The 17,994-nt window shown below is 49.0% G+C and overlaps 1 protein-coding gene across 2 annotated transcripts in view; it reads right to left on the reverse strand.

The window, feature by feature from the left end:
• The window catches only part of EEF2K (eukaryotic elongation factor 2 kinase), a 65,187-nt gene that overhangs the window by 20,376 nt on the left and 26,817 nt on the right, over positions 1 to 17,994 (reverse strand). For both annotated transcript variants that reach the window (XR_006963591.1, XM_047087567.1), the window contains exons 3-11: positions 13,446 to 13,546; positions 9,994 to 10,054; positions 8,590 to 8,627; positions 8,057 to 8,228; positions 4,250 to 4,399; positions 3,564 to 3,696; positions 3,183 to 3,310; positions 2,266 to 2,467; positions 785 to 852 (exon numbers count right to left, since the gene is read on the reverse strand). Coding sequence is in view for 1 of the 2 variants with exons in the window: in XM_047087567.1 (XP_046943523.1) it covers positions 785 to 852; positions 2,266 to 2,467; positions 3,183 to 3,310; positions 3,564 to 3,696; positions 4,250 to 4,399; positions 8,057 to 8,228; positions 8,590 to 8,627; positions 9,994 to 10,054; positions 13,446 to 13,546 (1,053 nt within the window). In the remaining variant the exon portion in view is untranslated. The remainder of the gene's footprint in view (positions 1 to 784; positions 853 to 2,265; positions 2,468 to 3,182; positions 3,311 to 3,563; positions 3,697 to 4,249; positions 4,400 to 8,056; positions 8,229 to 8,589; positions 8,628 to 9,993; positions 10,055 to 13,445; positions 13,547 to 17,994) is intronic.

The following is a 17,994-nucleotide window of genomic DNA, read 5'->3' on the forward strand; positions in this document are numbered from 1 at the left end:
CCGAAGCAGGCTCCAGGCTCTGAGCGGTCAGCACAGAGCCCGACGCGGGGCTCGAACTCACGGACAGTGAGATCATGACCTGAGCCGAAGTTGGATGCTTAACCGACAGAGCCACCCAGGCGCCCTGAAATTCTAAAATGTATTCTAATTCCAGAATGAAATCTATTATAAATGGAATCAAAAATAATATCTACCTCACGGGTCTTGAAACAGTCTTACGCTTATTTTTTTCCTTCCACGCAAAAACTCTGAAAAGCAGTCAAGAGTGAACTTTAACCTTTGGAGCAATCCCAGGGTGCGAGTTAAAGTGTACCTGAGGTCTGGGCACAGGTGACACCTCTCAAAGTCTGTTTTTAAAATTCCTGTGAGTTTTTACTTTGACACTGTAATATGTCTGCCTGAATGCAAATGCAGTGCCTTCAGCTTCTGCAGAGTCACCCAGAAGCTGTTGGAAACCTGTCCTGTTTATCCAACCTGAGGGCATCACGCTGGATTGTGCTATAAGTCACTCGTCTGAAACCCAGGACAGCTCCCTCCCCCCAGGACAGCTGTCCACACGCATGTGGCCAAACCACACCAGGGCTGAGCTTGCTCAGCATTTATCAGAAGGTTGCATTGTTGCTAATTTGGATTCCCTCTTCTGCTACCATCTCCGGGAACTGCAATGGATCCAGCTCTTCTCAGAGGGCACCACTGCCCTGGGCAGGAGGCTGAGAGTCATCCGCACTTCCCTGTGGCCCCTGGCAGTGCCCAGAGCAGACCGGGAGATCCCTCTCCAACTTACCCGGTGATTGTCCAGATGGTCATGGTCTCGGGGTACCATGTTGTCAAGGTCACTGAACACAGGCCAATCTGGGCAGGAGAAATCAGAGATAACGCACTGGCTCTACCATTAAAACTGTCTGAAAGACTGACTACAATCTAGGGCTGAACGCACCTGTCACCAGGCCTTTTCAAAAATTTTTTTGAAAATGGTGCAAAAACGGGGGAAGAAAGCTGTCAGTACCTGGAGGGCTACAGTTCTTCCTCAAGAACTTATTCAGTCTGCCACTTGCTGGCTGTGGGGTCCTAAGCACGTAGCTTCACCCCTGTGCCTCCTCAAGGCTGTAATGCAAATAACTTGTGCAACGGGCTTAGAGGCACAGGTGCCTGGGCCACAGTTGGCCTTCAGTGAGGTGCAGGTGTGAAAGAAGAACGGCCATTTGTATATCTGGGGCTCAATGAGTTGGAGCAAGTTGGAGAAGCCTCAGATGGCTTAACAACCAACCACCTCCTTCCTGGTGGTTCCCAGTCTCTGTCTCCTCCCCTGAGCTTCCACAGCCAAATCCAGCTTGTTTCCATTTTTATATGGTTTTTAAGAATGGTTTTTCCATTTAAAATGGTTGGAAAAATTAAAAGAATAGTAATTTGAGATATGTGAAAATTACATGAAATAGAAAATTTAATGTCTTCCTTGGAACACAGTTACACCTACTCATTTACATACTGTCGATGGCCACATTCATGCTGCTAATGCAGAAGCCATAGGTCCCCAAAGTCTAAAATATTTACTCTCTGGCCTTCTAAGGAGAGCCTGTCAACTCCTGCTTCAAACTATACCCAAGGTCTTCTAGTGGAAATGTCTAAAAGGCTTGACATTTGACACTAAAATCTTCCTCTTCTGTTCCTCTACAGCGTCCCCCAGCTGAATAAATGGCCACCCCACCCTTAGAGTTTTTCAGATCAAAACCCTGGAGTCAGCCGTGCCTCCCCTCCACTTTATCAGCAAACTCTATCACTTTAACTTTGAGGATAATGATTCCGTTTTCCTCCTCTGATCTATTCATAGGTCGTTCAGATTTCCTAATATTGAACAACTCTCAGATGCTTGCAAAAACACTATCTGATTATGACAGACTATTCTTTCAAAGACACCAGTTTTTGTTAATACCTTATTTAGAATTTCTGTATTGCATATTTATAAGTGGGGTTGGAATGCAGTTTTCTTTTTTTGCTGTTTTGTGAAATTTTGGTGTAAAGGTTTTGCTAGTTTCATGAAACACGCTGAAAAAAATGTTATCTAAAACAGGGTCTGTTTTTGAAGCATTTGGAAGACTTGGTCTTGAAAACTTATCAAACAAACTCACTCATACAACCATCTGGGCCATGAATCTTTTTGATTAGCATATCTGATTTCCTAACATAAGCGAAAGCCAGTTTAGTTGTGTTCTTTCTGATGCCTGTCCCCTCCAATCACAACTACCAGGGACCAAAAACATCACTCACGGAGGTGGTCCAGTTTCTGGCTGTGTGGTGTGGCCGAAGACGGGGAAGAAGGGAGAGAGTCAAAGGTCACGTCACTCATGTTCTCATCTCCAGAGTTTTCTGAAAGGCGAAGGAGCAGGGGGGGGCGACTCCCAGAGAGGGTCCTTACTCGGGGGCTCCCACACTTCTCCTCTGTCCCCCTCAAGATGGTCTTGGCTGATTGCTGGAGAATTAACGGACACCCATGTCACAAAGGAACCCTCTGGGGAGAGAAGGGCTCTTCCGGGAGCGTGCTGTTTACCCAAACCCTGAGGCCCTTTCAGTCAACGGCCCCCACACATGCCTGTTTAGGGACTGGCAGGAAATCTAAAAATAACCAGTGGGGGATTAACCCAAAGGCTTCTAAGAAGGGGCATCTGGTACAGGAGCTCAAAGCCAGCCAGCAATCTCAAAGTGTTAACCACACCCTACAGCCCTGAGCTGGGGCATACCTGCGGCCACACATCCAGAATCCCAAGCTGGTCTGTCCTGACAATCTCTTACATCTGGTCACGGTAAAAGCGGGGGGCCTATCCTGGACACAGCAAGGTGCCCGAAGAGCCAGGTCCAGGTCTAGTCCAGCCATTTATCAACATGCCACACAAATACATGTACCACACACCTCCCTCACTATCTCTACACACTTGGGCTCTTCACTCTGGTCAAAATAGGTCCAATCAAGCAGACCCCAGGTACTGCGTTAGCGGGGACACTCAGAAGGGCTTTGTGCACTGATCCTGGGAGGAATGAGGGCCACAGATGGGGCTGAGATCCTTCTGGCCCTGAAACTCTTCAAGTAAGCATTGCAGGACCTGGACTGCCATCACAGAGAAGCACGGCTCACTGCCTGGCAGAAGAAGGGCCCGGTCCCCCTGAGCAGGCTCTCATTGGGCACCCACCAGCAGCTTGGTGTTCTGATTCACAGTGTCCCTCTCTCTTGGTGAGAGGTCAAAGGCAGCGAGGCCCATGCTCTTGCAAATCCGGTTGCAGGCATGAGAGTAGAAGAAGAGCGCCATCCCCCGGACACCTGCGGGCAGAGCAGGGGAGTCTGGAGCAGCGCCTTGCTTTGTGACAGGGGCGGGGCAGTGCTGGGCACCAAAACCATGGCAAGGGCAGGCACTGAAGTGTCAGGGCTCAGGCGTCCCAAGCTTCCACCCCCACCATCTTGGAAAGGCCCATCTACCACCTCAGCCAGTTTCCTCGTGTGCAGGGAGAGCTGAGAGATATGGGGGCACAGGGAGTGTGGTCTCCATGGAAACGGGCTGGCTTTCCCCACCTACCTAGGTTGCCATCTCCGAAGTCAGTGCCTTTCTCGGTGTGGATCTGCGGGTCGGTGTAGAGGTCGCCCACACCCTGGATGTCCACCACAATCAGCTGATGCCCGGAACGCTCAAATGTGAAGTGGCTGAAGGCCTGGGGGTCGGGTGCGGGGGAGACAGGAAGACTAAGGTGACCAACCACAAGAGACCAGGCTGTGGACTACGCATACACACGTCAGCCACCACTGCGGGGCTGCAACACCTCAGCTCTGCCCATGGTGGGGTCTTTCTCTGCAAGAAGAGGTTGCATATGGGGTGCCTGGGTGGCTCAGTCGGTTAAGCGTCCGACTTCGGCTCAGGTCATGATCTCACAGTTCATGGTTGAGCCCCACGTTAGGCTCTGTGCTGACAGCTCAGAGCCTGGAGCCTGCTTCGGATTCTGTGTCTCCCTCCCTCTCTGCCCGCCCCCTGCTCATGCTCTTTCTCTCTCTCAAAAAATAAATAATAAACATTAAAAAAAAAAAAAAGAAGAAGAAGAGGTTGCATAGAGGAAGAGATAAAGGAGGAGCCCTGTTTAATTCTGCAGGGACAGAAGCTGGCTGGCATGTCTCGTTACAGAATCTACTTCGGGGCACTCCGGGAGGCTTGAGGGCCCCCTCGGGGTGAGACCTCATGCCCACAGGGACCCGCCCCTCCAGGGGCCTCACCTGTGGCGTCAGGCGCATGTTGTCATCACGGACAAAGCCCGAGTTGGAGTTGTACTTGATGTACTTGCCCTCGATATAGTGCTCCAGGTGGAAGAGAGGCTTGCCCGGTCTGTCCTTCAGCTCCACCACGCACATCTGCATGATGTCCACCTGGTGGGAGGGGAGCAGCTCAGGCAGGAGTCAGGTGGCAAGCGCCTCCGACACAGAATGCTTGGGAGGAGCCGCCTGCCTGGGCCCCAATCCTGGCTCCATCAGTCAGCAGCTCTCTGCAGGCCAAGTGTCCCCAGAATCCACTGTCCCCTTTTCTTTTGAGAATGAAAACCCCTGTGATGGCTTAACTGCGTCTCCCCCAAATTCATATGTTCAAGTCCTAACCCTCAAAGGTGATGCTATTCGGTGGGGCCCTTGGGAGGGGATCAGGTCATGAGTGAGAAGCCTTCATGAACGGGACTGGTGTCCCGATAAAAGTGACCACAGGGCTCCTTCGCTACTTCCGCCATGTGAGGCCACAACAAGAAGGCACCGGCTATGAACCAGGAGAGGACTTCACCAGAATGTGACCAGGCTGGCACCTTGGTTTTGGACTTCCCAGCCTCCAAAATTGTAAGCAATAAATTTCTGTCATTTGTAAGTTGCCCAGTCTGGGGAAGCCTGGGCGGCTCAGTCAGTCGAGCAACCTCAGTCAGTTTCAGCTCAGGTCATGATCTTGAGGTTTGTGGGATCAAGCCCCATGTCTGGCTCCAAGCTGGCAGTGTGGAGCCTACTTAAGATTCTCTTTCTCCCTCTCTCTCTGCTCCTCCCCCCGCTCATGCTCTCTCAAAATAAATAAACTTAAAAAAAAAAAGTTCTGTTAGAGCAGCACAAAGGGACTAAGACAGCCCCCAACTGAGTTCCAACACAATGCACAGCCATCCAGAAGGAATGACATCACTTGGCTTCCCTTGTAGCTAGGTGTGGCCATGTGACCAAGCTCATCCAATGGGAATTGAGCATCAGTGATGATGTAATCCCAGCCTGCCCCTCCTCCTCTGGCCTTCCTGAGGCTATAGAGTGGACATCTCCCAGTGAGGCCGACCTGGCCATGTGCTCCAGGGCCACACTCTGGGGTAAGGCAGAAAAACAAGACAGAAGGAACCAGGCTTCTGGATGACTTAAAGAAGTGAGGCACCAGCCCACCCTGAGCCCCCCACCAAAATGGGACCATCAGATGAGAGAGAAAGAAACCATTTTGCCTTACTACACATTTGTGGGTCTGTATGCTAAGCAACTAAGCAGGTGTCTCACACTAATACTGTGAACATGGGCAAGTCAGTTCATCAACTCAGTTTTCTCACCTGTGGAATGGGATCTCACACGTAGCGTGAGAATGAAATCTGCTGATACGTGAAAGAGTCTGTCAACGTTTGCTGATGTTATCATTACCAGTAGACATAACTCTAGAGCAATAAACACCAAACTATACCCAGTGGTTCTCTCCCTGCAATGGGGAATTATACACATTCCTTGCCGAATTTCTTTTAACAAGCACATGTCTAATATTGGGAAGGAAACGTGTAAGTCTTGTGAATTGTTTATAAAGTGAGGTTGGTAAGACCTGAGACACTGACTCCCCATGGCTCCCTGTCCCCCACAATGACACCCACTGTAGAAGGATCCAGGTCTGGGTTTCCCAAGGAAACAACCATCCAAGGAACCGTTTGGCTGAGTCGCTAGACAGGCAGACAACAGCTGCAGAGGCTGAAGAGGCCCTGAGCTGAGCGTTGCCCTAAACTTGGCCTCAGTTCTGAGAACCAGCCGAAAGGGAAGGAGCAGATAGTTCTCAGAGGTTCTCACCCCAAATGCTGGCTCCATCCCTACAAGGAAGTCTATGGCAAGGCCACCTGCTTGGCCAGTGGGCTCACTACAGGGATGCGGCCGGGAGGGAACAGCCTGTTCCTTCTCAAACAACTACATCCTTCTCCCTTATCATTTCAAACAACCACATTGTTTAGTGACCCCCTAGGGACTGTGATACAGAGTAAATAAGACAGGTAACATCTGTGTCCTTGGGGGAGAGAGGCAACCAAAATATTAACTACAGAAACAAGACTCTTTCAGATGGCGCCAACTGCTCCCAATAAAAGGAACCAAAACAAACAGAATGATGTGACAGAGGGAGACAGCAGAGGAAGGGCTACTTCATTCAGGATGTCCTGGGGCGGCCTCACTGAGCACGTGACATATGAGCTGAGACTTGAACTAGGAGAAGGAGCTCATCATGCAAGGATGGAGGGGTGGGGGACACAATGATGCAGGCCGGGGGCACAGTCAGGGCAAAGGTCCTGAGGCAGGAACAACCTTAGGAAGGAAGAGAAAGGAGGCCAGGATGGCATGCAGTGAGGTGGTCACAGCCCCCGTGGGTGGGGACTGTGGTTTCTTGTGTCTACCCCAAGTGCGCTTAATCAAGGGCCCTGCAAACAGCAGGCGCTCAATAAATTCTGCTGGATTCTTGGAAGTGCAGCTCTCCCAAAGCTCCCAGGAGATAGTGTCCTGTGTCTAGCAGGTGTTCAAACAATGGGAGAGCTAAGCTGCGAATTAGGCAGGGCAGAGGCACGGAGCGCTATTTCCTCAAATGCCCATAGGCAACAGGAAATTCTGCTAGGCCTGGGGTCAGTAAACACCCTGGGGGCTCCAGTGAAGGAGCCAAATGGGCAGGGGCTTGGAAAGCCTGGATTTGAGCCCTGGCTCCATTCCTGACCGTTTGCACAGGTCACTTAACCTCTTTGAGCTTGGGGCTCCCCAGGGGCAGACATGCTATCCATTCTCCCCTCCTTCTACTTTTTCTTAGGAGCCACCAGTCTCAGTCTACATAGTCTAGGGGAAGGACCCACACTGCTGCCTCTATGGGTGAGCACATGGCTCATGCCTCCCCAATCTGCATATTCCCTCCCCTGACTATTGTGATTGGCTCAGCAATAGGCACCTGACCTAATCAGAGCCAATGAAACCCAGTTCTGAGACTTAGTGGAACTTCTGCAAAAACAAGTGTTGTCATATCCCACCAAGGTTTCTGAGAAGACAGAAAGTGAGCCTGCAACTGCTAGTGGCCAACACATCACTACAAACAGAAGCTGCCTGTGAGTGATGCCACACAGAAGAACACCAAGGCTAGAGATGGGGGAGATTCTCAATATCCTATTGGGTCCTGGATCCAGCCACACCTGTGGCCAGCCCTATTTCTCAGTTACATAAAGCCAAAACTTCCTTTTTTGGATTAAACCCATTTGAGTGGGTTTCTAACACATGCAAACAAAAATCCTGACTAACAGATCCCATTTGTAAATGGGATAAAAGCATTTTAATCTCAAATAGCCTCCACGCTCTGGTTTTAGGAATAAATGAGTCTGCATACAGTGTACTTGGCCCATCATGCTCAATAAATGATGATCATTATTAGCTACTGTTAAAACCATAAAGGGAGGGGCACCTGGATGGCTCAGTCGGTTGAGCCTCTGACTTCAGCTCAGGTCATGATCTCATAGTTCGTGAGTTTAAGCCCCACGATGGGCTCTGCACTGACAGCTCAGAGCCTGCCTTGGATTTTGTGTCTCCCTCTCTCTCTCTCTCTGTCCCTCCCCTACTCATGCTCTGTCTCTCTCTCTCTCTCTCTCAAAAATAAATAAACATTAAAAAATTTTTTTAAAACAAAACAACACCACCACCAAAACCATGATGGGAACCTGTGACTGGTACCACTGTTGCCCTGGTCTCCAGTCACTGTCTCCGGCTGCCTTGTGTGGGAAGGTGGCAGGTAGGGCTGTCACATACCTGCTTGGGGGGCTTGTGCCGATTATACTCCTCTCCCCAGAGCTTGGCCTCCATCTGTAGACGCACATCCTCGAAGTACACGTCCCTGTCCACAGACTCGATGTAGCGCTTTGCCACGTAGTTGGAGGCCCCCTTCCACTGCTGGGTGTGCAGGAAGTTGGAGAGCTTCTTCCTGGGAGGAAAGGCAGCAGAGGACCCACCTGGGCACCTGGGTTCACCAGGGACCCAGCCTGACTCACGGCACCCTTCAAAGAGCTGGGAAGGGGACCATGGGACATTGTTAAAGGTCTCTTATCCCACATCTTTTGGCCTACAAACACCAGAGCAGAGGTTAGTGGGGTATTCCATGTCCTCCCCGAGACCATCCCCATAGCCAGGCCCATCATGTGGTCCAAGGGAGAGCAGAGAGGCTTGGCCTATAAAAAGCAGAGGCCACTGTCTCAGTTTCTCAGCCAGAACTGTTGCATTGCCCCTGCTCTTAGGAGCCTGAGGGAATTCAGGCAGGGCCCCAAGAACCAGGCTGAGTCACTTACGTCCTGAAGCACTCCCTCATAGCTCCACGGCCAAAGGGCTGAAAGACACCACATAGAGGGTTATCAGTCCCCGTGCCCCACCCAGAAGCAATCCTGAGTCAGGAAGAGATTTTCCCCTTGGACATCACCCACCAAATGAATGCCTGGACCTCATCTCAATCCTAAAATCCCTGGGCCCTCTCTCCTTCACCCCAGCACTAATGCCCGACTGAACTTTCAGCCTGGAGACTTCGGGGGTGACAAGGCCACCCTCCTCCTACCCTCACTGAGGGGAAGAACCCCCAGGGGGTGAAGACGTTATGTGGGAGACAATGCATGTTAAAGAATTTTTTGCAGCCCTGCTTTTCTGTTTTCTGTACCAGGAAAAGAGTGGAAACAACCTAAATATCCATTAACAGTGTAATGGATAAACCCATCAGGTCTACCCTACTTGATGGAATACTACAGGTGACGAGAATGAATATATTCTATTGTTCTCTTCTACTATTCTATGAAACATAGAGCTGGCCAAAACATGTACGAACATCACAGATGAAATGCTGAGCAGAAGAAGCCACACTCAAAAGAATACACCCTGCGTGGCTCCATTTATAGGAAATACACAAATACGTGAAACGAATCCAGGGAGATAGGTTCGGGATTGGTGCTCACTGTTGGGGTAAAGGAGTAGTGACTGGGGTGCAGGTGGGCTTCAGGGGGCTGCTTGTTATGTGCTGTGTTCACTTTGTGAAACTCATCAAGCCATACCCTTTCCTGAGTGTGTAATAGTCTAAAAACAGTTTTGCAAAACCATCCTCCCCCTGACAATGGAGGAAGTGCTCCATTTTCTAGTCTATTCCTTTTTTTTTACACCCCCCCCCCCCCGCCAAAGGATGATTGCAAGCCACTTTTTACAGCTTAGGTTTAGGTGATGGCCTGTAATTTCTGAAAACTGACATACACATCTACAGTCAACTGATTTCGACAAGAGTGCCAAGGATCGTCTTTTGATATATGATCAATATATAAAATGTCCAGAATAGGTTAATTCTACAGCGATGAGAGAAGATTAGTGGTTGCCCAGGGCTGGGGGAGCTGAAGAGATGGGGGGCTGGCTGCTGTTGGGTAAGCACAGGGTTTCTTTTAGAGATGGTGAAATGTTCTGGAATCGTGGTGATGGCTGGATAACTCTGTGACTATATTATATAAACCACTGAACCATACACTTTAAAGTGGGTATGCAGCATAGTGTGTGAATTCTATCTCAACAAAACTGTTATAAAAAATGAAATAAGTACACAGCAATATAAAGAATGCCCCGAAGTAAAAACAATAGTGAGTGTAAAGGGGAGGGAACAGGGACAGAAGTCCGCTCACGAAGAATCCCCACTCAGCCCTGTCGTCACTGGGATGGGGACGGCTCACCTGAGATGCCATCTTGATCAGAACTTCATCTTGTAGCCACTCCCCAGTGACAGCATTGTACCTGCAGAGAGAGCCACCCCAGGGCACAGCGTTTGTCACATGATCCTATTACTGGTCTTGGGATCGAGACCACTTAACCCATAGGCCCAGCTGACCTCCTAGGTCGGGTCTGTGGATGCCCTCCCTTTGGCCTCCCTGTGGCCTCCTTCCCTTTTCTCTCCAATGTGTTGCTGGGCACTTTTTGTGCTGTGGGTGGGCTCGTTCCCCATCTGGCTCCCCTGCTGGACTGTAACTCCCCAAAGGCAGGTCCATGTCCGTTTTCTTTACTGCAGGGCCTGGTGCAGGTGGACCCTTAATAAATGCATGTTGGATGAACTGACAGAAAAAATAAATATCCTTGTTTTAGCCCGTCTACACAACAAATGGCGTGTTCCAGGACAGGAAGTACCCTTGATCTTGACGACACCTGTGTGAGGCTCAGCCAGGTAGCTGGGCCTGTGTCCCGGTATAGGCAGGGGTAGGGGTGTGTGTGTGTGTGTGTGTGTGTGTGTGTGTGTGTGTGTGTGTGTGTGTGTTGGGGTGGGGAAGCTGCAGGAGGACACCCACGGCAGAGACAGAGAAGATTCTCGAACATTTTCATCTCTCCTTTTTCAGGAATCCTCTTTCCCGCAGCAAACCTGCCCCTGGGCCTGGCTGGGCCTCAAATAGATTTGCCTGGTAGAGAGCTCCTCAGCTCAGTAAACCTCTAAATTCTAAAACCTCCCCTTAGGGCTGAGGTGTTCTTAGCTCTAGCAGAGGCCTCCCTGGCCCACCCTTCATCAGGACAGACTCGGAGAGAACAGGCTTCTCAGAGCCTGAAACCTCCATGGGGAAAGACAAGCCTGGCAGGTAACCTCTCCTGGAGCTGGGGGAAGGGATGCTGTCTAGAGCTGCAACTTACTTGCAACCCGTCCGCGGCAAGTACCGTGCCCAATAAATAACGATTATTACTACTACTGTGTAGAGACCAAGGTAAAGGAAACAGTCTACTCTCACTTCTAAATAAGACTGAAGACTGAGGGTGCCAGGGTGGCTCAGTCGGTTAAGCATCTGACTCTTGATTTCGGCTTTGGTCATGAGCTCACAGCTCGTGAGTTCGAGCCCCGCATGAGGGGGCTGTGTTCAGTGAGGGGCAGGCTTGGGATTCTCTCTCCCTCTCTCTCTGCCCTTCCCTGGCTCATACTCTCTCTTTCTCTCTCTCAAAAATAGATAAGTTGACTTAAAAAAAAAAACAAAAAAACAAAACACTGAAGGCTGAGAGGCACCCAGAAGTTGAGGGAGAGGGGAGATATGGGATGTCAGAAGGATCTCATTTGTCCTTCACAACCATTGACGGCATAAAGGTCAGAGTTGCTCAAAGTTCACTGAGCATTCACTATCTGTGGGGCGTTTAAACAGATCTCTTCAATTAAACTCCGCAGCGCCTCTGTGAGATTGGCACAATTATTGTGCCCATTTTCCAGGTGGGGAAACCGAGGCTCAGAGAGGTGAGGAACTTGCCAGAGAGCCAGGATCAGACCCAGGTCAGTTTCAGCTGGAACCCTGCTCTTAACCGGCCTGAGTGAACAGGGAATCTGTCCCAATAAAGAGGTAGCCTGCACCAGTACTCTTGAAAAACCAGGAATAGAGGAGGAAGCCTTCCAGTTTAGAAACTGCCCAGAGACTCCAGCCATCAATGCCTGAGCTCCCTCTGCCGGCAGTCACTTCAGTTAGGAAACAAACAGTTTGGCCTGGTCCCTGATCCCCAAGGAGCTCTGGGACACACAGAGCCGGCCCAGCATGTGCGGCCTGTGTTCCCAGGGGTTTCCCTGGGTCGCCTGGTGTCTTCAGCCTGGAGGCTATGTGTCACCAACCAGTCACCACTGGCCTTATAGGCAGGGAGGAACAGAGTCCATACCCTGCCCTACTAGGGTCCCCACAATGCTGACCTTGGCTGCCAGCACAGCCCCCAGTGCCTGATAGGAAGTGGGCCTCCAGTGGTGGGGAGGAAGGGCATGCCAGGCTCAGAGCCATCTCCTCACAGGGTGGGAGCAGGGACACGGGGCAGAAAGACATAAAGGGCTACGTTGTTTCTGCCTGCCTGTGTGGTATGTGATCTAGACATATCAGAATCAGAGCAAAGCTCCCTGGCACAAGACTGGTTCAGAGAAGGCCATATAACCAAAGCCAGGCCAATGGCATTCCATTATGGAACTTTTGTTTAAAAAAATTCACGAAAGAAAAGATGCTCTTCTGTTGGGTAAAATGAAATGTGAGGCTCTCAGGGAATATCTGTTCCACTGATATAAGAAAGTCTATCTGAGGTCAAAGTGCAACGCATCCTTGGAGCATCTGGAACCAGCCATGCCCGAAGTCCACATGCATGAGCCAAACATCCCCTTCCATGCTTAATGCTGTGAATTGGGTTTCTGTCATCTACATTTGAAACAGTGTTCTGACTAACTGAAAGACACTGAACTGAGAGTCAGAAAGTTAGCTTATTAACTACCTAGGTGACCCTGGGCAAACCTCTATTTCCCCTGGGAAAATTATGGGAAGTCAGGGTGTTGGCTTACAGGATTCAGACTGGAGGGGTCCACAGAGGTCATGGGATGGGGTGGGGTGGGGAGCCGGGCTCCAGGGCAGGTCCAGGGCCCTCTAATATTATGAACAAAATTAGACATATGTGTGCAACTTTCTGAGATGGCTCTCATCAGATTCTCAGTGTAGTCCCAAATGCTTGACATGATTCATATTCCAGGCTTTTTTATAAGTAAATACATATAGAGGACTTCAACCAGTGCCTGTCACATGGATTCGATACATAAGGGCTACTGTTGTCATAGTTATCTGGTGGTAGTCTGTGGTTTTTGCTATTTTCTTTCTTCTTGATACCCCCAGAAATAACTCTTCTCTCCCCCTGACTTTTCAAATAGGAAATCTATATGCTCGTAGCTCTATTTTGTTAATCTTCCTGGGACCAAGTCATCAAAAAGCTGGCGTGCTATTTCCATGCATTCTCCTTCCCTTTGGTGGCAACTGTAGGGACCACGTGCTGGGGCAGTGGAACCACAAGACGGGAGTCGCCTGGATCCCTGAGCAGCCCCAGGGTCCCAGAGCTCTCACCCAGCTTTACTCAAGTGAGAAGTACACCTTTGTTGCATTGAGCTCTGGACATATTTGTTACAGCAGCACGTTCAGCCTTGCCTGACGAATACATACATTACAGGACCACACTGAAGAGGAGACGAGATAATGCACAGCGCCATAAGCACGCATAAATGCTCAAATATTGGCAGATACTATCATTATGTCCTTCTCCTTGACCTCCAAGGGTATGTAGGCCTCACTGATTATGAGCAGAAGCAGGACCCATACCCCCAAGGACTCCTTGAGGCCTGGGGCCATAGAACACACCCAGACGAGCTGCCAACCTGTGACGTGTGGCACATTCTGTGGCAATATCCTCCAGGTGGAACTCGGCCCAGGGGTCAGGCATGTGCTTGGCCTTCTCAATTGCATGCTTCCAAGCTTCCTGCAAAAGGCAAAGGGAAGTATTAGACCAGGGCCTTCTGGGGCAGGGCTGTCTAGCCACCTCCCACCCTATGATTTCCTAGGTGTCTCCCACCTCTGGGGAGGCAGACAGCATCAGTAGTCTCAGAGAGAGACTGTACTCAGAGAGAGAAGTACTCCCAGCTATCATCCTTTGGGAACCAAGTTCCCAAAAGACCCTATTTTTTCTCAAGCGGGCATGGCCTTCCTGTGGGCAGAAGTGACATATCTTTTTTTTTTTTTTAATTAAGTTTATTTATTTTGAGAGAGAGAGAGAGAGAGAGAGAGAGAGAGAGAGAATCCTAAGCAGGCACAGAGTCTGACACAGGGCTCAATCTCATGAACCATGAGATTATGACCTGAGCTGAAATCAAGAGTCAGATACTTAACCAACCGAGCCACCCAGGCACCCGAGAAGTAACATATCTTAACCATGAAACCAAAGAAGAAACACAATACACAGAGGAAAACACACACTGCTTCACCTGCAACCAAAAAGTTGAAAATAAAAATAAGACACCAATCCCCTTCTCCCCCCTTGTTCGGACTGGCAAGCATTTTAATGGCTGCTAATAATTAGTGCGGGCCAGTATGTAGGGGAAACAGGTGCTCTCGCATATGGTTAATGGTCTAAACGTCTTCTTAAGGCAACCTGGCAATGTACTGAGATGAAAAACTATGAATTCCTTTATTCTGACCCAGAAATTTTACATCGAGAAATGTGTCCTAGAGAAATACAAACACAAACCTGCAAACGTATATATACAAAGCGTCGCTGTGTGCAAAACCAAATCCAACCCAAATGTCCATCCGTGGGGACTGGTTAAATGTATTTTGGTTTTATCCACTTAAAATGCTCAACAGCCCTTCCAAGTGACTGCACTTACCTACTGGTGGGAATCGTGGACCCTATCAGGGCCAACGTCACCTTTTTATAAATACTGTATAAATCATAAATATGCCCCATTTTACCACCCTAAATGAAAATCATAGACAACATAACCTTCCTAAACTCAGAATATCTGCAACCATGCCAAAGATATGTTGCCTTTATGTAAACACTGTGCTAAGTTCTGGGCTCAGAACAGATTCCCATGAGACATTCCAAGGTCCTGGGGATGCAGGAAAATTCATTGCACAGAACTGTTCTACCCATTTCAAACTTTTACCATCCATGCCCTCCACCTTTTCAATGCCTTAGTGCCCCTGAATCATTGTGGGGACCAAAAATGTCCCCCCAAACTTTTAAAACCTGTCGAGAAACAGGGCTTTTGGGTACTCACTGGGAAGGATGATATTATGGAGATAAGGCTGATTCTCAACAGTATCATGACACAACCCTGTTTTTTGTTTTATTTTTTTAATTAAAAAAACCCATTTACTTATTTTTTGAGAGAGAGAGAGAGAAAGAGTGCAAATGGGGGAGGGTCAGAGAGAGAGGGTCACACAGAATCCAAAGCAGGTTCCAGGCTCTGAGTTGTCAGCACAGAGCCTGACATGGGGTTCAAACCCACGAACTGTGAGATCATGACCTGTGCCAAAGTCAGACGCTTAACCAACTGAGCCACCCAGGCACCCCTTGTTTTTTGTTTTAAAAACCTCATTTTATGGGCACCTGGCTGGCTCAGTCAGTACAGCGTGTGAGTCTTGATCTCAGGGGTTGTGGGTTTGAGCCCCACACTGGGTGCAGAGATTACTTTAAAAAATAATAGTAAGAAGCTCATTTTATTGCTTTTATAATCCCAAGGTGGAATCCTTTCCTGTCTCTTCCAAACACTCCTCCACCCACACTGGGTACCAATCCCTTCTCCCTCTTTCTCTGAAGAAACTGAAGCTCTGCCCTGCAGCCTCTTTACGAATCGGTGAGACCAAAACTCCTTTCCAGGCCAGAGGCCTGAGCCACAGGGAGGGTGCTGGATGGTGGCCTGAACACTGGGTGTGGAACAGCAACTCTAGATTTCCTCACCCACCGTCAGTACCCCTCAGCCACTGGGACCAGCTCAGCATCCCATGGACTCAGGCCCAAACAGGACAACACCCCAAGCATGGCCCCGGCCTGAGCCTCATGGCTGGGATCCTGCTCTGAGGAGAAAGGCGCACATGCGCGCGTGCGCGCGCACACACACACACACACACACACACACACACACACACGCGCGCGCACACACACACACACACACACACACACACACACACGGGCCGAACAGGCCAGGGCTCCCTCTCTGCAAAGTCCAAAAATCAAGGCCAGAATTTCTTTCTTCCAATTTGGAAGCTAACTCATGCTTAACAAAAATGCTTAGAAAACAGAGAAGACAAAATTCCAATCTACCACATGTCGCCCACCCAGAGCAATGATCGTCAATGCTTCAGATGTGTTCTTTTCCAGATCCTTCCCATGCATGTTTTGTAAGACTGGAATCACACTGTAAATACAATTTACAGCCTTTCAGGAGAGTGGGCCAATGAGACATGGTACTTTATCTAGTGATCTGGATTATCTTCTGGATTCCAAATGTCTGATCTGCTTACTGTAAAAAACCGCAGGGACTACAGAATGTGAAGTAGAAAGTGGAAGTTCTTTCTGACCTGTTGCTCTGAAAACCACAGCTGACAGCTGATGTAGACAGTCTGCAAGTTTGTTCTGACGCATTTGTTAACACATGAATTTAGCATCGGGTCAGGGCCTCCTCTTCCGTTCTGCACCTTACTTTTCTCCACTTACCACAGGGCCTTGGACGTCTTTCCATGCCATGTGTACAGGCAGGCTCGGTTGACCCCATTTCCCTTCTATAGTTCTAAGACATATAATGTATAAATGTACCTTAAGATATTTCTCGAACCTCAGTGGATGGATATTTGTAATATTTGTATTCTCTCCAATAATTCCTAGTACAGACAGTCCTGAAGTGAACACCCTCGCATCTAAATCTTTATGCGATTGTGCAAGATCTCGGTAGGACATATTTCTTGGAAGTGTAATTGCTGGATCACATTTAAAACGTACAAGTTTGGAGTTCTCCTCCAAAAAGTTTCTCCAAAATTATACTCTAAGAGGCTGAGGGCACATCACTTACATTTAAAACATTTTTTTTCATGTTTATTTTTTTCTGAGGCAGATAGTAAAAGACAGAGTGTGAGCAGGGGAGGGGCAGAGAGAGACACACACACACACATAGACTCCGAAGCAGGCTCCAGGCTCTGAGCTGTCAGCACAGAGCCTGATGCAGGGCTGGAACTCATGAACCGCAAGATCATGACCTGAGCCAAAGTCCGACGCCCAACCGACTAAGCCACCCAGGCGCCCCCTGCACGTCACTTACATTTTTAAACACAAACGTGACATCATGAATTTACAAGTTAGCTGTAACAGCTAAGTAATCCATTGTATGGGTTTGTCATTATTGACTTAACCATTCCCCTGTGGATCTCCACTGTCAGACTTTGAGCTTGTTACTATTCTTCCCTGTTATAAATAACACAGCAGCAGACATGTTTGTAATTAAAACAGTTCCTGAATCTCTGTAGTTAACAAAAAAGGGCCACTGTCCCTCTCATATTCCAGCTGCTGTGAATGGAAGAGATAGACTCTGACCCCTGCCTGTCAAGGAACCTATAGTGTTCTGAGCCTGTCTGGACAAGTGCCCCATTCCCTACCTGCGACACATACCTCTCCAACTGCTCCTCTCTTAACTGGTGACTCAAATGCTCCCCCAATTCCCCATTCAATGAGCAGTATCAACAGAAACTATCTCCTGGGGGCACCTTGGTGGCTCAGTCGGTTTAAGCGTCCAACTTTGGCACTTTGGCTCAGGTCAATGATCTTGTGGTTTGTGAGTTCGAGACCCACATTGGGCTCTGCACTGATGGCTCGGAGCTGCTTTACATCCTCTGTCTCCCTCTCTCTCTGCCCCTCCCGCCGCTCTCAAAAATAAGTAAGAATTAAAAAAAATTTCCTCCTGGTTACAGGCTATGTCTCCAACTGAAAAAATAGTCTAGAAAAAAAGTATTTCAGAATTTGAGGGCACGTTATTTCACAGGATCAAAACGACCTTTTTTTCCAAACCCAGAAAAGAATCACGCCACACCTTGTTGGCAACAGATGGGTTTAGTGCAACTAACTTTTTTTTAAAAGCACAATATAAAAGGTCTTGTACTAAGCTCTGTTCCCTGGACTCTGGTTCCTACCCATGGCTGACTAACTGGGGGAACCTCCATTTCCTTGTTTACAAAAGACAATGAAGAATGTTTTGACTCCTAGTGGCCAACTTTTTTCCTGGGGCAGACACATTCTCTTCAGAAATAGCAAGTGGCAGGGCGCCTGGGTGGCTCAGTCAGCTGGGCAACCAACTTCACTCAGATTGTGATCTCACAGATCGTGAGTTTGAGCCCCACATCGGGCTGTGTGCTGACAGCTCAGAGCCTGGAGCCTGC

The sequence above is a fragment of the Lynx rufus genome, unplaced genomic scaffold (assembly GCF_022079265.1).
Source record: "Lynx rufus isolate CCGP_SWC_20201006 ecotype Redwood Valley unplaced genomic scaffold, mLynRuf1.p SCAF_23, whole genome shotgun sequence".
NCBI lineage: Eukaryota > Metazoa > Chordata > Mammalia > Carnivora > Felidae > Lynx > Lynx rufus.